General features: G+C 40.9%; 1 protein-coding gene across 3 annotated transcripts in view; it reads left to right on the forward strand.

Annotated features, from left to right (window-relative positions):
- The window catches only part of DNAJC6 (DnaJ heat shock protein family (Hsp40) member C6), a 150,422-nt gene that overhangs the window by 122,950 nt on the left and 5,365 nt on the right, over positions 1 to 22,107 (forward strand). For all 3 annotated transcript variants that reach the window (XM_012767142.3, XM_012767143.3, XM_012767146.3), the window contains exons 12-17: positions 1,487 to 1,921; positions 4,075 to 4,209; positions 6,146 to 6,214; positions 9,458 to 9,577; positions 16,777 to 17,043; positions 20,065 to 20,207. In XM_012767142.3, coding sequence (XP_012622596.2) covers positions 1,487 to 1,921; positions 4,075 to 4,209; positions 6,146 to 6,214; positions 9,458 to 9,577; positions 16,777 to 17,043; positions 20,065 to 20,207 — 1,169 coding nt within the window. The remainder of the gene's footprint in view (positions 1 to 1,486; positions 1,922 to 4,074; positions 4,210 to 6,145; positions 6,215 to 9,457; positions 9,578 to 16,776; positions 17,044 to 20,064; positions 20,208 to 22,107) is intronic.

Below are 22,107 nucleotides of genomic sequence, written 5' to 3' on the forward strand. Positions count from 1 at the left end.
CCTGTAGGCTCCATAATAGGTTTTTTGTTTTGATACAGAGTCTTTCTCTGTTGCCCAGGCTGGAGTGCAGAGGCATGAGCATAGCTCACTGCAGCCTTGAACTCCTGGCCTCAAGCGATCCTCCTGCCTCAGCCTCCTGAGTAGCTAGGACTATAGGCGCACACACACCACCATGCCTGGCTAATTTTTTTTTTTTTTTTGTAGAGAGGAAGTCTCACTATGTTTCCTGGGCTGGTCTCGAATACTTGGCCTCAAGCAAGTTTTCCCACTTCAGCCTCCTTGAGTGCTAAGTTATGAGCCACAGATGTGAACCACAAAACCTGGCCTGAAATAACGTTTTAGCACAGATGCACAATCTCTTATCCGAATCTCTCAGAGCCAGATATGTTTAGGAATGCAGAATTTTTTGAATTTTAGAAAGGTGATATGGTACATAAACCCTGTATTACTTAATATCCTCAGTGGTATATCAGACAACAGCCTATAATCAAACACATTAATATTTCTGCAGTGGAACACATAAATAATAACCCTGAGTGAGATAAATGGAGACTATAAGTATCTTCATATCTGTTCTGGACAGTTTTCTGCCAACTAAGTTTATGCCAAACTTAGGAAGGCCTTTCCCTTTCATAGCTTTTTGCATTTCAGAATTGAGAGTAAAGGATATGGATCTGTACTTGCTTTGGAATGTGGGTCTATCTGACATTCAATAATACATTTTCATGGGAAGATCTGCCGCAAGGAGGGCCTGGAAAGTCACTCTCTCCCCTAACAGGCCTCTTTCTTGCTGCCCAATTTATGCTGACAGTATCTTCTTGCAGGCTGGTATAAGGACCATCCGAAGCAGAATCCTTCTCTCCACTTACTAGGTGTGTGGTCATTTCTGCTCCAGACAGTGGGAGAAAAGCTTCTCTTTTGGCTATAGGACACATGGGAGAAGTAAAGGACAGTGAGAGGTATCAGCAAAGGACTAGCAGATAATGCTCTTTTTCTAAAACCTAGCATAATGCCTGAAAATTACATAAGAAAAGTCAACAGGTAGGTACTACTTACTATTGATCTGAGTACTTTATAATATCATCTTATATAATTCTCAGTAGCCTGTGAATTAGGTATTATTTATTGCCCCATTTTGCTGATGAGGAAACCAAGGCACAGAGAAGTAAAGTAACTTGCCCAGGGTCACAGAACCAGTGGAGCTGGATTCAATCCCAGGCTGTCTGGCTCTAGAGTTTCTGCTCCTCGCCACCATACTGTACCGTGTCTCAGATGCTCAACAAATGGTGACTGAATATAAGTGAATGTTGAAGTATGTCACATCTGAATGTGAAGTATGTCACATTTTCCATTGGTAAGGATCTGAAAGCACTATTTGCTCATGGCTGGATTCTTCTCTCTCTTTCTGGAATTATGTACCTATAGCAAAACTCAGCAATGCTGTGGTCAGTAACTAAGCATTTATGAGCATATTGGCTTTCCTTAGATCAGAAATCGGAGAAGTCATTCTGTGAGGAGGATCATGCTGCCCTGGTGAATCAGGAAAGTGAGCAGTCGGATGATGAACTTCTGACCCTTTCCAGTCCACATGGCAATGCCAATGGTGACAAGCCTCGTGGGGCCAAGAAGCCCAGCAAAAAGCAGCAGGAGCCCACCGCCCCTCCACCCCCTGAGGAAGTGGACCTGCTGGGCCTAGAAGGGTCTGCAGTGAGTGAGAACTTCTCTCCACCGGCGGCTCCTCCCAGCAATTCTGAACTGCTGAGCGACCTGTTTGGGGGTGGAGGAGCGGCTGGCCCTGCCCAGGCTGGACAGGCAGGGGTGGAAGACGTGTTTCATGCGAGTGGACCTGCGTCCTCCCAGTCAACACCGCGCCGTTCTGCCGCCTCCGCCTCTGCGTCTCCAACCCTCAGAGTGGGAGAAGGTAATTTTCTCCATCTTGCGCGGTACCTCTCAGTTTTGAATTTTAACATTTGGGCCAAGCAGGTAGAATTGAATTTTCCTAATAAGCTAGACTTTTCTGGTTTCCCTGAAGGTCTCTTAGAGGCTTGTGTCTTCATTTAAACAGAGATCACAAGAGAAGAAAGGTAATGTAAGACTGGATATTTGAGCTTCACATTCTTATTTTTTTATTTCCTTGTTTTTGGGACTTCAATCCCTGAGCTGCTTTGCTTACTTCTGCTTGGAGATATAGACCAATGAATTATTATTAATGATAGCCCCTGATAATTATGGGGCACTTAACTATTTCCCAGACATGGAATTTAACACTAAACATGATTTAATTTTTTAGAAAAACCCAATCAATAAGTACGAGTCTTATCCCCATTGTATAATTGTTTATATTTGAGGAAATGGGGACTTAGAGTTAAATTAGTAGCATAAGTGTCTATGGCTAGTAATTGATGGGGCCAGAGTCCAAAACTAGGCCATTTGACTCCAGAGCTTTCCCTCAGTTTTCTTGTAATGCCTTCCTGGAATTGTAGTTTCCTGAATACACTTTGGCTGTGCAGAGAAGTGTTTGGTTATTTCAAAATATATTTCAGTGACTCATGCCATCAGCACAGCTGACTGAAACAGAGCAATTGGTACCCAACAAGGAGCTGGAGCCCCCTGGGGCTCAGATAGTTTCACTGTGCTCATTGCTGCAGACTCAACCCTTTCTACAATGGGCCATCCACCGTTTTTTGACATTTGCAAGCAAGACAGTGTAGCTGGGTAAGCAGAGATCCATTACAGCTTCTGAAGAACCAATTCAAAACAGCTTCCCCCTGGCCTACTGTCATCATTAACCAAGACGACATCACATTAGGAAGGGTAATAAGAAATGTCTCAATGCTTCAAGCCTATAGTGTCCTGTAGGAACTTTTTCCTCCAAGCTTACCCTTCCCTTCTCAGAAGACTCTGGGATGGTCTTGATTTATGGTGATTCAACTGGAGGCATCCTTTATGACAATGGGATTCAGAGTCAGAGCACAGGTATTGAGTCTCAAGCTCCCCCATTAGTTACTGGGGAACTCTGTGCCCTGCCTCCGATGCCAAGGCTATTTTCTCTATACTTCACTGCCTTCCATTCAGCTCACCAAAGTGAGAAAAAGCTCTGTGAGAAAAAGAAAAAATCCTCAAGATCCAAGACAGCGTAGTACTTGATGGCCACGTTTTAAGACTATGCACTGTGCATGACTGTCAGTTTCTTTCATCACAGTCCCGTGCAGGCAGTTGTATGTAGTCCAGTGCCACCGCTAGCAGGGGCCTTAGACCTGTCAGTTAATTCCGTGCCTCTGGGTACAGGCAATGAGCCTGAGGCCTAGATATATTGATGGACCTGTCCAAGAGTAACCCAGAGGATTAGCGGCAGACCCAGGTGTAGAATGCAAGTATTCTGCTCCCAAAGAGGAAGTCGAAAGAATACCAGGTCTAGAGTTGAAGGCCTGGATTTGAATCCCAGGACCAACACTTAACCATCTGCGTACACTTATTGAAAAAAATCTTAATTTCCTCAGTTATAAAATGAGGATAATCATGACCTTTCAGCATTGTTGCAGAACTAAATTTTGAGTTCTTGTAGTGTCGAATAGTTTTAGTTATTGGAAAATGCCTCTAATTAAATATAAATTGATATTTATAATGTACTCTAAGTCATGATGAGAACGGATAAGGCTGGTTAACAGATAAATCCCACTCCTACAGCCCAGGTAGGATATGTGGTTTCCTAAGTTTTCAGCTGTGACTTCACTGGCATAATGCTCTCCCAACACCTGCTGGCAGCAGATTATTAATAGCTCTGTGTAGCGGCGGTGGTATCGGCTGCGGTTCATCTGGCAGGTAAATCCAAACTACCCCTTTGTCCGCAAAGATGGGATTATTCATGTGTGGTCAGAAATCCTCTGGGTCTATTCTTAGCTCTGCAGGAAGTTTTGAGGCTAGGCTAGGCCCGTGGAGCAGCCCAGGAAGCATGTATCATCCTGATTGTTCAAGAATTTGGCCCAGGGCTAAGCAATAGTGACAATTCTTTAATATTTAGTGAATGAATGAACTCATAGGACAAATAAATACATTTTTCCTGGCGTTTTCTAGGTGCCACCTTTGACCCATTTGGAGCACCTTCTAAACCATCAGGTCAAGATTTGCTGGGTTCTTTTCTGAACACGGCCAGTGCTTCCAGTGACCCCTTTCTTCAGCCAACAAGGAGTCCTTCACCCACAGTACACGGTAAGGAAGTATTTTATGTTGTGTTCGGTGGAACATAGTTTTCCACAAAGTATCAGTAGGTGCTCAGATATAAGGAGCATCTGTGAATGCCTCTTTTTTGGAAAAGCTACCTTGTATGTTTCTCTTCTGGAAATTAATAATTCACATTAAGATAGTGAAAGCTTTGGGGTATGTTATAAAAAAGAAGCCTGCTTAACTTTGTTTTATTTGACTGTGGAATTATTTTTTGTGTTAGAGCTATATGAAGAGAATCATAAGTCACCATTGGTTGTAGGATGTATCATTATTTTGTATATCAATAAGAAAGAAAAAACACTTCCATTTTTAAATGATTGAAAGTTGCATCCTTGTTGGGAAAATCTTTGAGATGTGGAAAATATAGCTCTTAAATTAATAAAATACATTCATATTCCACAAAATTAGTATTGCCCAGAACACAAAGTTTAGGATACGATAGCCACTAGTCACAAGTGCCTGTTCAGCACTTGAAATGTGGCAAGTCTGATCCATTTGTAAGTACAAAAGTGTGTCACTTAAGTAATGTTGTTTAAAACTAGAAGTTTTAAAACAAGAAGTTTTAAAAACTTCTAGTTTTAAAACTAGAAGTGAAGGGTAAATGGCTTTGAGCCAGAGAATTATAGTTCATTCCTTATGTTGAAAGCTGTTGAACATTACTGGTCACAACTTTAGAAGGGTTTGATTAGTAATAATGTTGAAGTTATAATGCCTCGTTCTATATCCCAGTTGGTTGGATGTGAGAATGAGATCAGAGTTTATAGGAAATCAGACAGTAAATGTTGGCAAAGCTGCCTAATGTCTACCTCATGTTTCATGGGTTACTAGGGAAAAAGAGAAGGGAAGATTAGAAAGGAAAATATTGTTATTACTGATAATGGCATGTTCTTTTTAATTTAATGATGGAAAAGGTACAGAATGTCTTGGTTGGTACTAAATAAAGGAAACAAGTAAATAAAAGTCTTGGAATGCTAATCTTGGTGCCTTCATAGTTCTTCTGGTGTGTGTGTGTGTGTGTGTTTGTGTGTGCATGTGTGTGTTTTAAATGCCACTTGCAGTTTCAGTTTAGTATTTGTATTTTACTCACAAATTTTTATGGGCCAAACTTAGAGGTGCCTTAGAATGAAATTCTTTCTTATGGCATCCTGTTTCTTATGTAGATTTCATAGATGTAGAAAAAACTTCCTGCCAAACTTACATATTCCTCTAGTACACCTGATTCTCTGTAGCTGAACATATCTTTAAAATTATATGTTTGAAAGTTTGAGAGGGGCCAAGTGATCTTTTTTGAAGCTGCAGTGAGTTTATTTTTATTAACAATAGACACATCCCTAGCACTTTCATAGCGGGTGGTATATAGCCAGTGCCCAGTACATTTTCTGAATGACTCATCATTCTCAATTCATGTCACAGCAGAGGAGAAAATAAAATTTCACTTCTAAGTGGGTCATGCCTCAAATACAAATATACTTGTTAATGAATGCTTAGCTAAGTGAATCGAGTTCAAGTTTTTTCCTCCTCTTTTCTTATTGCCCACCGACTCTGTGCTATGTGTAGGGGTGGGACACATGCATAAGATCATTCTTGCCTTCAAGGGACTCACAATTTAAGGGCGACAGCCACATGCTCAGTTATAATTCAAAGAGTGTGAATATGGAGAGTAGAGCAAAGGTGACCCAAGGAAGGAACAGAAGCCAATAATCTATGGTTTCTGCCAACCCTCATGTCAGCAGCCATAGGTGAAAGCAGAAAATACCGAGTGTTGCTGAGTGCGGTGAGAACTCAGAAGCGAGGAATGAATCCCTTTGATCTTGGAAGGCCATGCCGGTTTCATAGAAAGGGTGGCATTATCCTGTGTGGACTCAGAAAAGTGGGTTCTGAGCTATCTTGTTCTCATTCTTTTTCTTCTCTCCCTTGGCAGCTTCTAGTACACCTGCTGTGAACATTCAGCCAGATGTTTCGGGAGGTTGGGACTGGCATGCTAAACCAGGTAAAGGTCAGCAGGTCATTTTTTGTACACACTTAGCCAACTGCCAAAGCACAACCTTGACCTAAGATAAAGTGAATACCTACAGGGTAGTATGGCCAACTATGTCATTTGTGTTGATGTTTCCTAAAGACTCACTCGTATTCTGGAGGAGCTTTTCCCAATGCACTTGATGACATGATAGTGCTACTTATTATATGTTATTTATCTTCTATGTCTCATTCGCTGAATGTCTGTCTTGACAATAGCATCAGACAGATACAGCTGTATATGTACCTTGACCACTTAGAAACTCTTAGAGTTTTTTGGCAAGTCTGAGCCTCAGTTTTTAATTTGAAAAATGGGGATGGTATCTTTTGTCCAATACAGTTGTGTAAGTTTATGTTATGAAAGTTTACATGAAAGTTTCTGGTATAGAGCAGATCCTGAATAAATGGGAATATTCTTCCTTCTTCACAAAGTACTTATTTAAGGGCTGGATTAGTCAGTAATTAACGGGGTCTCTTTCTCGTGGCTACTCTGGCACTTATTGAGAGCTGTCTTGCGTGACTGCCTTCATGACACTACAAGTTAAGCACATGCACACACAAAGACACACAATGTGCTTAGAACAGCTACTTTCTGAAGCAGTTACTGTTTCCTTTTTTAAAAAATTATAGCACCCCTACCCCCACTGCATAACATAAAATTCACTCTCTCAACAATTTCCAAACATACATGCAGTACAACATTGTCAACTACATGCACTTTGTTGTGCAACAGATCCTCAGAATGACCTCTTCCTTCCCACTCACCACCCGCATAACTGCAGCTCAACACCTACCAAGCAACAGCTGCCACTCCCACCTGCCCCCAGCCCCAGCAGCCACCATCTACATTTTGTTTCGTTGAGTTTGACTACTTTCAGTACCTCCTATGAGAAGAATCATGCAGTATTTGTCTTTTTTTTTTTTGGGACAGAGTCTCGCTTTGTTGCCCAGGCTAGAGTGAGTGCCCTGGTGTCAGCCTAGCTCACAGCAACCTCAAACTCCTCCTGGGCTCAAGCAATCCTTCTGTCTCAGCCTCCCGAGTAGCTGGGACTACAGGCATGCACCACCATGCCCGGTTAATTTTTTCTATATATATTAGTTGGCCAATTAATTTCTTTCTATGTTTAGTAGAGATGGGGTCTAGCTCTTGCTCAGGCTGGTTTCGAACTCCTGACCTCCAGCAATCCACCCACCTCAGGCTCCCAGAGTGCTAGGATTACAGGCGTGAGCCACCATGCCTGGCCTAGTATTTGTCTTTTAGTGACTGTCTTATTTCAGTTAGCACAATGTCCTCTAGGGTCACCATGTCGCAGCACATAACAAGGTTTCCTTCTTTATTTGATTAAAAGTTTTTTCAATTGACAGATAAAATTGTATGTATTTATCATGTACAATGTGATGTTTTATATATATATGTTTTGTATATATGCACTTTGTATATATTTGTATATGTACATTGTGGAATGGTTAAATCTTGCTAGTTAACAAATGCATTACCTCATTATCATTTTTGTGGTGAGAACAGTGAACATCTACTCTGTTAGCATTTTTCAAGAATGAGTCATGTCATCATTAGCTGTAGTTACCATGCTGTACAATAGATCTCTTGAACTTATTCCTCCTATCTAGCTGTAATTATATACCCTTTAATCAACATCTCTTCCTCCCCTACTCACGTCCAACCACCCCAGCCTCTGATAACTACCAGTCTACTCTCTTACTTCTATAAGATCAACTTTTCTAGCTTCCATATAGGAGTGAGATCATGTGGTGCTTGTCTTCCTGTGCCTGGCATATTTTATTTAACATGATGTCCCCCAGGCTCATCCATGATGTTGCGAATGACAGAAATTCCTTCTTTTCATGGCTGAATAGTATTCCATTGTGTATATACCCTACATTTTCTTTATCCATTCGTCCATTGATGGACATGTAAGTTGATTCCATATCTTGGCTATTGCGATTAGTGCTGGAATAAACATGGGAGTGCAGATATCTGCTTAGCACACTGATTGCCTTTCTTTTGGATACACATACACACCCACACACACCCAGTAGTGGGATTGTTGGATCATGTGGTAGCTCTACTTTTAATATTTTAAGGAAATTTTATACTGTTTTCCATAAAGGCTGTACCAGTTAACATTCCTACTAACAGTACGTTAAGGGTTCCCTTTTGTCCACATCCTCACCAACACTTACTGTCTTTTGTCTTTTTGGTAATGATTTTCTAATAGGAGTGAGGTGATATGTCATTGAGGTTTTGATTTGCATTTCCCTGGTGATTAGTGATGTTAGTATTTTTTCATATATCTGTTGGCCATTTATATATCTTTTTTTGAGAAATGTCTGTTTAGGTCTTCTGCCCATTTTTTAATTGAGCTATTTGGTTTTTTTGCTATTGAGTTGTTTGAGTTCTTTATATATTTTGAATATTGACCCCTTATCAGATACATAGTTTGAAAATATTTTCTCTCATTCTATAAGTTACCTTTTCACTCTGTTGATTGTTCTTTTGCTGTCCTGAAGCTTTTTAGTTTGATATAATCCCTTTTGTCAATTTTTGTTTTTCTTACCTATACTTTTGAGGTCATATCCAAAAATGTTGCCCAGACCAATATCATAGGGCTTTTCCTATATGTTCTCTTCTAGGAGTTTCTTAGTTTGGGGTTTTAAATTTAGGTCTTTAATCCATTCTGAGTTGATTTTTATATATGGTGACAGATAGTGGTCTTTTTACTCTGTTGCCTTTTTATTCTATTGATTGTCACCTTTACTGCAAAGATTTTTAGTTTGATATAGTCCTGTCTGTTTTTCTTCTGTTGCCTGTGATTTTGGCTTCTTATTGTTCCCTTTTTTTTTCTTTAAAAAAACCAATGATAAGATGTTGAAGCTCAAAGATGGAAAACAAGATTCCCAGGGTTACTCAGTTAGGAACTGGCAAATCCCATAGGAAAGGGGACATGAGAGGTAAACACTGGAAATAATAGTTCACACGTGTGGCCGGGAAAGAGCATCTGTCTTTTCTCTGTCCTGTCCTTGCTCTAGGCCACCATTCACCCAGGTCAGAGAAACAGGGCCTAGCAACTTCTTACACATTTCCAAACCCTGTCCCAATTTGCCCTGGAGACAAATGAACAACAGCTCTGGAATTCTGAATTTCAGAATTCAGCTTCAGACAACTAACTCATTTTCAATGACCTTATTTCCTTTTCAGGAGGCTTTGGAATGGGAAGCAAGTCAGCTGCCACCAGCCCAACAGGATCCTCGCACGGTACTCCCACCCATCAAAGCAAACCCCAGACTCTGGATCCTTTTGCCGACCTTGGAACGCTAGGTACAAACTCAGTAGATTAAAATATAAATAGCATTTACTTATAGCTACAAAGGCTCAAATCTAAATCTTTGATATTACAACACACTGGTATTATTACCCAGGACCTAAAATAGTATGTATTCTTAAGCTATCCTCTGAAACCTGAGATCGGCTTAAAAAAAAAAAAAAGAAATAGGTATCAGATATTGGGTTGTAAATTACCTGTATTAATTCATTTCTTCAATGCCCAATTTTGGATTAGTAGCATGAATAATGTTAGAGCTTCTAGGAGCACACGACAGTAGAGCTGACTATAGCAAAGGTAGCGTGTGGGGAATGGTCTGAGACAAAGCTGGTAAGATAGATTTGTACGACGAAATGCCAACCTTGCAGAAGCCTACTGTGATGTTACCTGTGAGATCCTCACACTTATCTTCCTTTCTCTCATTAACTATAGTGCTCTCTGGTCAATTTGTAAAATTCTATACAGAAAATAGGCTCTCTGTATAGTAATTCCAGAATGTTTTTCATCATATGTTAATAGTTGTTACAAGATAGGTGTTCCATGAGCAAGTGACTTTGGGAAACACTGGGTTCGGTGGATTTTGAAAACTGCTAACAAGGATACAGTAACCAGGCTTCTCAAACCTATTTCACCAAAGAACCTTTCTTTTAGGAGGAGTTCATTGGACTGCTGTGTTCTGAATCCTTTTCTGAATTCCTTTTCCTTCCTCTATGGCAGTACAGAGATGTTAAATAAGGATGGGTTAGCCTGACACAAAAGTTTACATTAGCCGTGTTGATAGTTTGTGTTCTCAGAAAGCCCTCCCCAGGGCATTTATAGCCAGATTGTCAGGAGGGAATGTGAGCGTGGTTGATGTTTTTGCCAACAATAGTGTCAGAATCTTGACCTTCCATTCTGTACCCGTCAGATTTTTTCCCCTTTTTTAAGAAGAATTCTCAAAATTGTTTTACATGATCATTTTCTTCCCCACCCTTCTTTGTATCTTAATGTAAGTTTCAAATTTTAAAGTAATACATAACATCAGGTGAAATTTTACTTAAATAAAATCTCATTCACTGTTTGTTTTTTATGCATTTATTCATCCAACAAATACTTACTAAGTGCCTTCTATGTGCTAGTACTGTTTTAATAAAAACCGACCAAATGAGCAAACCAAACGAAACAAAACTCCTACCTTAATAAAGCTTACATTCTAAAAGGAGAAACAAATGGTAAATGAATAAATGCATAGTATAATATCAAATAAAAATAATAAAAATAGCAGTTAATGTTACTTGGGGGCCTTACAATGTGCCAGGCACTATTTTAACTGTTTTATGTATATTATTTCATTTAATCTCTCTCATAATCTTTTGAAGTAAGCAGTATTATAATCTTCATTTTGCAGATGAGGGAACTGGGGAAGAAAAGGTTCAATTACATGCCCAAATCACAAGGTTTTAAACACTAAGAAGTCTGGCTCTGGAGCTTACACTTACAGCCCTCATGCTAAGTGCTATGAAAAAAATAAGGAAAAGGAAAACATAAGGAAAAAAGAAGAGATGGCAAGTGATGGATGGGCTGGGTGTTATTGTAGATAGCAGGTGGTTTGGGAAGTCCTCTATGAAGAGGTGACCTAATTATAGGAAGCTCTTTCTAAAAATCTGACATCACATGGCATTTAGTCATCATGTCTTTTTAAACTCCTTTAATTTGGAGTCATTCTTCAGCCTTTGTCTTTCATGACATTAATATTTAAAGGGTATAGGCCAGTTGAGAAAGTCTCAGTTTGGGTTTGATGTTAACTTGAGTCATTTGGTTAAGGTGGTATCTATTAGCGTTCTTTACTGAAAAGGTTTCTTCCTTTTGTAATGAGTAAGCTGGGGGTGGTATTTTGAGACTATCCTATTTGACTTAATCCTATTTGAGAATATTCTATTTTCCATCTGACTATTACCCAGTAGTTTTACCATTCATTAATGGTTCTTGCACAAAGCAATTATTATTAATACTATGCTGTTTCCAAGATTGTGTTTTCTTTCCTTCCTTCCTCCCTTCTTCCCTCCCTCCCTTCTTCCCCCTTCTTCTCTCCCTCCTTTCTTCCCTCCCTCCTTTCTTCCCTCCCTCCCTTCTTCCCTCCCTTCTTCCCTCCCTTCTTCCCTCCCTCCCTCCCTCCCTCCCTCCCTCCCTCCCTCCCTCCCTTCCTTCCTTCCTTCCTTCCTTCCTTCCTTCCTTCCTTCCTTCCTTCCTTCCTTCCTTCCTTCCTTCCTTCCTTCTCTTCTTCCCTCCCTCCCTCCTTCCCTCCTTCTTTCCCTTCCTCCCTCCTTTCCTCCCTCCCTCCTTCCTTCCTTCCTTCCTTCCATCCTTTCTTCCTTCCCTCCTTCCCTCTGTCTCTTTCCCTCCTTTCCTTTCCTGTCCTTGCCCTTTCCCTCCCCCCTCCTCCTTTTTCTTTTCCTTTCCTTTCCTTCTTTCTCTACCTATCATCTGTGTTAGCCTGTTTGCTTTGCTATAAAGGAATACCTGAGGCTGGATAATCTATTAATATAAAGAAAAGAGTTTTATTTGGCTCATGGTTCTGCAGACTGTACAAGCATGGTGCCAGCATCTGCTTCTGGTGAGGGCTTCAGGGAGCTTCCAATGTAGGAGGAAGGTGAAGGGGGAGGAGGCATGTCACGTGGCAAGAGAAGAAATGAGAGGGTGAGGAGGTGGTGCCAGGCTCTTTTACACAACCAGCTCTCCCATGAGCTATAGAGCAAATACTCATTCCTTGCTGCAGGGAGGGCACCAAGCCATCCATGAGGGATGAGCTTTGTGCCCATGACCCAAACACCTCCTAGCAGGCTGCGCCTCCAACATCGGGGATCAAATTTCAATATGAAATCTAGAGGGGACAGATATCCAAACTATGTCATCTTTCTCTGTCATCTGAAGGGAGTAATAGATTCTTTTTTGGTTCAATATGTTATCATCCATTACTGTCATTATTTACTTTGAAGTTCTCATTGTCCTTGATTTGGTTTATGAAAGCTCTGTATCCTTTTACTTGTTGCATCATTTTTTGAGAACTTTCTTCCTTTATGACACAGCAAGATGTTCCATACTTATCTTGAACATTTTATGCCCCGGTTTTAGAAGCAGACACTCTCTAAGGAGCCTTCATTCCTTTTTGTTGGAATGGCATTTAAAAACCAAGATCTCTGTTAAATATATTCACTGGTACTGGAGTGTCATTGCTCTGCCATTCAGAAGACAGATAGAAGCTGAGTAACAATAAGTATATATAATTGCAATCCAATACCTTCTTCTATTCCATGTGTGTATCTTTCATTTCCTTGGATTGCAACATTTATAGTCCGATGACAAAAATAGTTTCAGCATAGCTACACCCATGTCACTATAAACAACAAACCTACCTGAGCAGTTCAAGAATTTATTGTCATTTTTGAAATGCAGTAGTTCTTACAACTTCCTTCTGAGGAAGCTGGTTTCCTAAATTTCCCCTATTTTTTAAGTCACATAACATGTTAATAGAAAAATTAAGTGACTTTTCTAAAGCTACACAATGAACAGATAGATAAATGAGAGCTGCCAGCCAGAGTCTTTGAATCCCAGGCAAGTGCTCTAAGAGTAAAAATCAAACTTATACATTATGCAGCTACAGTTCAGAAAAGATAAAGACAGTGTTCTTCTCCTTAAGGTATTTTCACATTAAATGATTCTGATACAAACACCAATGCCTTGGTTCCTGCCAGATATATTCTGATATAATTGGTCCTCCTGCTGTGGCTTGGGTGTAGGGCATTTTAAGAGCCCCCAGAGGACCCCCTCTGTTACATAGCAACTGCATTATCATCTGAAAGGGGCTAGAGGACTGAAGAAGGTCACAGGTGTCCTGAGATCACCTAAGCCAAAGTCTGGGGGATCCAGAAGTTCTGGCAGACCTGCGAGATGGTTAAGACCATGCATCAGGGAAGAGGACCAGGTGGAGGGAAGGGTATGTTTAAAAGCCCCGTGAGCTAGACCAGGGCGAGGCGGCGAGGTGGCGGGAGGGATTAGAGAGAGACAGAGTTGGACAGGTGAAGCCAACTTATGAATGATCTCAGAATTTTTTTGGACTTTAACCTGAGTGCAAATTGAGGAAGCAGTTAGTTTTGCATTTTAGGAAGATGAGATGACTCTGGATGCATCTCAGAGAGCCAATAAGAATGAGGGCAGAGTGGGCATGGGAAGAGCCGACTGCAGGTTGCTGCCGGACAACGTAAGGCAACAGTCTCAACTCCGTAATGGCAGCAGAGCCACCTGATATCTAATACAGGAAATCAGTAGAAATTGTTAATGGATTAAAAGGGAAATTGAGGGAGAGGAGAATTTTAATTTCTCCCAAATGTATTGGGGGAGGTCTCAGAACCTTTGGAGCAGGAACAGATCGAGAGGCTGGTGAAGCTAAGAGTGGGGAGGGGTATCATTCAGTTCATCCAGGCAATGGCTTTCTACCCTTTAGCATTAACTCCCTCATTTAGTAGGTATTTTTGAGTATTTGCTACATATTAGGCATTCAGGATGTAATAAAAAAAAATTCAAGGCAGATAGCATCCCTGCTCCTTGGAACTTACAATGTAATGGGAGAGAGAAACCTTAATCAAATCTAAAATATCCACTGCTGTAGGGGCTACACAGATGAGGCATTAAAAAAAGAAAAGCTCCCCAGGTAATTCTAGTTCGCAGTCAAGGTTGAGAACCACCGCTTCAGCTTTTAATGAGGATAGCAATGGCCTCTGGGTTTAGCTACTGCTTTGTATATCTGTCAGTTCTCTGCTTCAATAGCATTAGCAATTAGAATTGCCGATCATGGGTAGAAAATATTCTGGACGTGCATTAGTCAGAAAGTCCTGCAATGTCAATGGGTCCCATGAGAACAGGATCAGTGTCTGCCTTTCCACCACTGTATCCGCAGCCTGGAAAGCAGAGCGTGCTCAACAGTGTTTCATAAATGAATGAATGAATGACAGTATGCCAGCAATATGGAAGGTTTTGATTTTTTAAAATTTTTTTTTAGTTCTTTAGGTTTTTTTTTATATTTAGAAAATTTTAAAATAATAAACATATATATTTAGAATAAAGTAAGCATTCTTAAGTATAAAATGAAACTCCAGTGAAGAATGCATGCCCAGCCTTAGGTGTACATTGATCTGCTATTGGCAGGAAGGCCCAGGGACACATAGAGAGGCTTCGTGGTACGAATTACAGAATGATGAGGGCAATGCCAAGCTCAAGGACAAGCCCTGTCCTTCCCTTTTCCTATTACTGAGTATTTATTGAGCCTTTATAATGTATCAGGTGTGAGCTTGGCATATGAGCTTGCAATATGTTTTAATATATAATGCTCCTTATTTTCCATAGTCCAGTGTTTGAGAAGCACTTTCATATAGTTACGGTGTCTTTACAGTATATTTGTGATATAGATATAGTTTTGATTTCACAGATGAGGAAATTAAGGGTCAAAGAAGTGAAGTTTTTCACCCAGCTTTGGAAGAACAAAGATGCTCTCTATCTTTTTTCAGTTATATTCCCAGTGCCCATCATAGCTGCTCAGGAAATACTGGTGACTGAATGTATGAATGAATGCATGCATGTAAGAATGAATGATGAATGAGTGATAGAGCTGAGACTCAAACTCGGATTGACTCCACATCCTGTGGCTGTGGTAGAACATCCCAAGTGTGGAGGGAAAGAGGCGTCCCGGGATCAGAATAGCAGGGAAATATCTGTAGAAAGAAGACACAGTAAGGGATGAGCTGTAGTGAAGGGCTCAGAGATTTGGGGAGGAAGTGGAGATTATGGCATAGCAAATGAACATGATATTTGGAGGTAGGATGATTATGGTGAAATCCCAGATCTGTTAACTAGCTGTGTGATCATGAGCATATCAGTAAACCTCTCTGAGCCTTGATTTCCTCATCTTTAAAGTGATTACCTCCTAAGGGTGTTGTGTAGATCAAAGGCAGTAACATACATAAACACATTTTGTAAATTCTAAAGAGCTATATAAATATCAGTTATGTTATTAACACCATTACTTTGTACTCACTGCATGAAAGGAGATCATGGAGATCACCATATTTTGGTGTCTCATTTTGTCTCTTTAAACACAAGTCACAGCTGATGTCATATTTTGGAAATAGTTCAGCATGCATGCAGTGAGTGCTTAAAAGTTTGACAATTATGGACTCAGGATTCTACTTAAATTCCTGGTACAAAGCAACACTTTTTAAAGTTTGAATGAGATCCTTTGTCCTGTCCAAAGTTGTCAGAATGTTGGCTGTTTTTGCTCTCCTGCAGTGAAATGGAAGTAGTATGAAATCGAAACCCACTTGTGAAATTTCAGAACGCCTTTGTTTACTCTTGGTCACTAACCATGTTTGTACTTATAACAAACAATGATTAGGCCGGGCGCGGTGGCTCACGCCTGTAATCCTAGCTCTCTGGGAGGCCGAGGCGGGCGGATTGCTCGAGGTCCGGAGTTTGAAACCAGCCTGAGCAAGAGCGAGACCCCGTCTCTACTATAAACAGAAAGAAACTAATTGACCAACTAATATATATAGAAAAAAGTAGCCGGGCATGGTGGCGCATGCCTGTAGTCCCAGCTACTCGGGAGGCTGAGGCAGAAGGATTGCTTGAGCCCAGGAGATTGAGGTTGCTGTGAGCTAGGCTGACGCCACGGCACTCACTCTAGCCTGGGCAACAAAGCGAGACTCTGTCTCAAAAAAAAAAACCAAAAAAAAAAAAAAAAAACAACAAACAATGATTAGTTCTGTTAACTGAAGCTTAACTGGCACCTTAATGAGTGAACTTACTTTGTTCCCCATTCTTGTCATTTAGTAATTTTTGTTCTAGTAAAGAAATAGAATCTGCTTAGTAGGATCTAGATTCAAGTTCTAGTTTTGCCACTTGCCACGTGCCTTTAAGAAAATCACCTAACTACTTGCAGTTTGTTTGTTTGAAGCAAAACTGAGGCTATAAAAACTTATCCCCAAATGTCATTGTGGGGATTAACGAAATGATATATATGTCTGCAATTTCTTTACCTATTAGGAAAGTTAATTATGCTATTGATCGAGGCAATTTCCACTAAAGTCATTGCAAACAATATCTTGAGACACAAGAGTTAGAGGCTACTCAAAATAGCCTTACCTTCTTTCTCCTTTTTTTTCTGTAGGTAGTTCTTCATTTGCCAGCAAACCCACCACACCGACTGGATTGGGTGGAGGATTTCCGCCTCTCAGCTCACCACAGAAGGCATCCCCCCAGCCTATGGGTGGAGGGTGGCAACAGGGAGGAGGTGGCTATAGCTGGCAGCAGCCGCAGCCTAAGCCTCAGCCCAGCATGCCCCACTCGTCTCCCCAGAACCGGCCCAACTACAACGTGAGCTTCTCCGCCATGCCTGGGGGCCAGAATGAACGTGGGAAAGGATCGGCTAATGTGGGTAAGGATGGTGGAATGGGACCTAGCTCTAGGGTGGTCTTGTCAGTATTGTCTCACTGCCAGGGTTTGAATGTCTGAAGAAAACTGAAAACAATTCCAGTACCTTCTGAGGCAATCTTACAGTTATAGAGACACACCATGATCTCTGCCCTCAATGCTACACCTGGAGCATCCTGGATTTACCATGATCCTAACATTTATACTGTTTTGTGACTGTTGACTTGCTTGTCTGTCTCTCTCCACACTGGAACCGGGTGGAAGACAGGGACTGTGTCTTATTGCCATGTTATCATTAGTGCCTAGTATAGTGCTTGGCATAGAGTGGGTACTGCATGAACTTCGAATGGGCATGAATAGAGAGGTGGAAGGAATTTAAAGTTGTTATTTCTTTGGAAGAGGAGGCGGAAGAGAAATGCTGGGGACCTTTCAAGCACTGCGCTCGGATTTGCCCTTGGATCCCAATTAGCAGAGTATATGTGTCTTGGACGTTTGGTCTACCTTATGCCCTGGTTGGTGGATTCCTGACATCAGTGGGGCACCTGTGATGGTGCCAACACCTGAGGCTGGAGGATACTCTGGATGGGATTCTTGACAATGAATAAATAATAATGTATTTTACATAGCAGGGATGGTTAGATTTGAGTTTAATAAAAGCCTTTTTGGGGCCTGGCCCAGTGGCCCACACCTGTAATCCTAGCAGGAGGCCAAGGCGGGTGGATCGATTGAGCTCAGGAGTTCGAGACCAGCCTGAGCAAGAGCGAGACCCCATCTCTACTAAAAAAATAGAAAGAAATTACCTGGATAACTAAAAGGATATATAGAAAAAATTAGCGGGGCATGGTGGCGCATGCCTGTAGTCCCAGCTATTTGGGAGGCTGAGGCAGTAGGATTGTTTAACCCCAGGAGTTTGAGGTTGCTGTGAGCTAGGCTGACACCACAGCACTCTAGCCTGGGCAACAGAATAAGACTCTGTCTCAAAAAAAAAAAGCCTATTTTGGTACCTTTTACATTTCATTTGATTAATTCACACCCTTAATTCAGTTGATGAATTCATTATACACAATGAGGAAATAGGCCTTTCTCCCTATGGAACATGGAAAAGGCAATTCTTCTACTCTTCCTAGTAGCAGTAGCTGACGTTTATTGAGTGCTTACTATATGCCAGGTGGTATTGTAAGCATTTTTCATGCGCAGTCATCCCCCCTTGTCTGTGGCTTTATATTCTGCAGTTTCAGTTACCCATGGTCAGTCTAAAGTCTCCTGATGAAATTTCCCACCATGCCACCCTGCCCTGCCTGGGATGCAAATCGACCCTTTGTTCAGCATATCTGTGTTGTATCTGCTGCCCACCTGTTAGTCACTTAGCAGCTGTCTAAGATTTAAAAATCCCATAATACTGTATATATAGGGTCCAGTACTATCTGAGGTTTCAGGTGTCCACTAAGGGTCTTGGAATGCATCCCCTGTGGATAAGGAGGACTCCTGTATCATTTCATATAATCTTCAAAACCAGCCCCATTCCAGCCTGAGCAAGAGTGAGGTTCCATCTCTACTAAAAATAGAAAAATTAGCCCGGTGTTGTGGTATGCGCTTGTAGTCCCAGCAACTGGGGAGGCTGAGGCCGGAGGATCGCTTGAACCCAGAATTTTGAGGTTGCAATGAGCTATAATGATGCCACTGCACTCTACCTGAGGTGACAGAGTGAGACTCTGTCTTAAATAAATAAAAAAAAAACCCCCAAAAACCCAACCCCATGTTGTAGATGGGGAATCTATGACACCAGATTGATAAAGCAATTTCCTAAATTCATATGGTTTACACACGACAGAGCCAGGATTTGAACCCTGGCAATCTGGCACCAGAACCTCTGCTCTTAACTGCCACACTCTTTTGGCTATGACACTGGTGCCTTCTCACAACACCTACGTGTAGGAATTCTCTTGTTAGGAACATGTAACATCATGCCTGTTCTTTGGCTAGCAGGGGTATTCCCTGCATAATTCCATAGAGTCATGTGATTCCCTTCGATTTTTATTTTGAGATATGGAGTGACTTTAATCAGCAAATGTTTATGGAGCAAGTGTAGAAAAAACACTATATAGCAGCAAACAAGAAAGACAAAAATCTCTAGTCTCAGAGCACTTAGATTCCAGTGTGTCCAGAATGTCTTACAGTACAGAGATGGCAAATGGATTTCAACTTAGAAACTGATTTTGGTTGATTGTCAATTGACTGCCTAGACTACTGTGTTTTGGTTCTATTTTGTTTTAATTTAACAAACATTGAGATAGCCAGGCACCCTTCTAAGCACTTAAAATGTTAACTCATTTATTCTCCAAATAATCCTATGAGGTAAGCAATATTATCAACACCATCCCCATTTTATAGACAAGGAAATTGAGGCATAGGATGGTAAGTAACTTGCCCAAGGTCACATTGCTGATAATTGGCAGAGATGGAATTCAAACCTGGGGATTCTGCATCGGGAGTCTTTGCTCTTTGCCACCGTGCTAGAGGCAAACAGATAGACAAAGATTGTGAGGCTACAGCCAGACTTGGAGGCAAAGAACACTATGATTAGCTAAAACTATCGCCTGAGTGTGGGCAGGGAAGCAGTAGCATGCATAGATTTCAACTACCAAAACCCAGGTTCTAGTTCCATCATTGATACTAATTATTTATGATGGGGAGGGTGGTGATCATAAGTATCCTCATTTAAAAAGAAGGCGCAGTGGAAATGGAGTTGGATTTAGGTTAATGATCTAGCCTCCAGTCCTAGCCTTGCCATATTCATATTATTTAACATATAATTCTGGAAAGACCTCTTAAGTTCTCCAGACTTTGTTTTCCTTATCTGTAAAATGAGCACAAGAGTCTCTTACCCTACTCACAGGGTAAGTGTGAAAGTTAAGGGGTTTAATGCGTGTAAAAACACCTAGAAGACTCTAAGTGCTATAGGATATTAATACTAGGTTATGTTTAAGAATAAAAACTATAACGATTTTCAAAAATTATATTGCAGAAGGGAAACAGAAGGCAGCTGACTTTGAAGACCTACTCTCGGGTCAAGGTTTCAATGCTCACAAAGACAAAAAAGGGCCTCGAACAATAGCTGAGATGAGAAAGGAGGAAATGGCTAAGGAAATGGACCCTGAGAAATTAAAGGTGCGTGAGCCCCTGACTCAATGTGATTATTCTGTATGACAAGGTCTTGTGGCAAAGTCATATGTGTGGAGCCATCAGCATGAGACTAACCTGTTGTCTTAGTCCATTCAGGCTGCTGTATCAAAATACCATAAACTGGGTAGCTTAGGAACAAGAGAAATTTATTTCTCACAGTTCTGGAGGCTGGGAAGTCCAAGGTCAAGGGCTCAGCAGATTCAGTGTCTGGTGAGGACCCTCTTCCTTGTTCATAGACTGTGGTCTTTTCCCTGTGTCCTCACACGGCAGGAGAGGAGAGGTATCTTGCCCGGGCTTCTCTCATAAGGACGCTAATCTCATTTGTAAGGGCTCTGCCCTCGTGATCTAATTACCTCCCAAAGGCCCCAGCCTCCTAATACCACCGCGTGGGGGGTTAGAATTTCAACATATGGATTCTGTGGGGACGCACACATTCAGACCATAGCACTTATAGAAGGCACTGTCTTAGATTTCTGGCGATCACTGTATGTCAGTTGATTGTGCAGCTATGATTTGAATACAGCTGTGTCCTTTAATAGCAAAGTAGCTTTGGAGAGAGTTGCACAGGCTGTTTGATTTCTTTAATAAAATAAGTTTTATTCCATGGTATAGCAACATAGATTTCCTTTGTTTGCTGTTCAGATGAGGAAATGGCACTCTTTAAAAGGTGATTTTGTTATTCAGATGGCATTCACATTCTAAAGATAAATCATTAGAAATTTTCTCTTGCTGGCTTGAGAGCTTTTTTTATCAGATCAGATTGACTGAAGCCACCGGGATCTTTTCTCTGCAGATAGAGAAATATTTATGTCCCCAGGAATTACCAACTCCTGTAACCTTAGACCTGGAGGCCTGGGAAGGTGGAGAAGAGGAAGGCTGAGGGAAGTGTGGAGCCTGGCTTCCATATTGCCTCTCCACTCTTAACCAGATAGTCTGTTTTTTATTCTGGAGGCCTAGGAAAGATTTAATTTTAGGGTAAAAAGTATGTTTTTTGCTTTTTTTTTAACTTTTCAAATCAGCAAATCTAACCCCCTGATTTCATAGATGGGGAAACAAATATTACTTCATAGATGAGGAGGTTGTGTAGCCAGGTAGATACGGATTAGCTTGGAAACAGAGGGGTGGTTATGCCGATGAATGGTGTGAGGTTGGAAGAGTGAGTGAAGATGAAGAGAACTGCAATGCTCATCACAGAGAGAGAGGTTGAATTCCTACATGACAAAATGCTAAATATGCTGACAGGATAATGAACTGAAAGAGGAGGATCTACCCTGTCTCTGCATTAAAGTATCTGCAAAACCAGGACCTGCACAGCAAGTCAGTCTTACACATTTTGAACAAGTATATCACTGTTCTTTTCCATAATTTCCTGACAGATTTGAAAATTTGTTAAGATGGATAGATTCTTTGATACATTTTTAGTACAATGTAAGATCCTTCATTTGCATGTTTTTCACTTCATAAAACATTCCAGAGGCTCAATGTTCCTTCTAAAAACTTTGTGCTCTATCTTGATAACCTTTGTTCATTAGATAAACTCTGAAAGTTTTCTTTTAAAGAAAGTTACTTTTAACTTTTATTTATTTTAAACCATGTTTGGGTAATTAATTGGTACAGGGCCTTTAATTGTTTGGGAGAGGAGCCATCATTAAGCATGACTAAACCATTCATCCAACAACAAATACTAAACTCCTGTTTGGTGCTAAGATCCCTTCAACTTAATCACCTCATTGGTTCAAACTGTGATGATTCAAACTATGAATGATCACAGTCTGAATAAATGACGAAATGGATCAATTCATTTAACAAGCCTTTTTGAGCTTTATTCTGCACCAGGTATATTATTTGTTCCTGAGTTACAGTGGATATATAAGAAACACTACCT

This window comes from Microcebus murinus, chromosome 2 (assembly GCF_040939455.1).
Source record: "Microcebus murinus isolate Inina chromosome 2, M.murinus_Inina_mat1.0, whole genome shotgun sequence".
Taxonomy (NCBI): Eukaryota; Metazoa; Chordata; class Mammalia; order Primates; family Cheirogaleidae; genus Microcebus; species Microcebus murinus.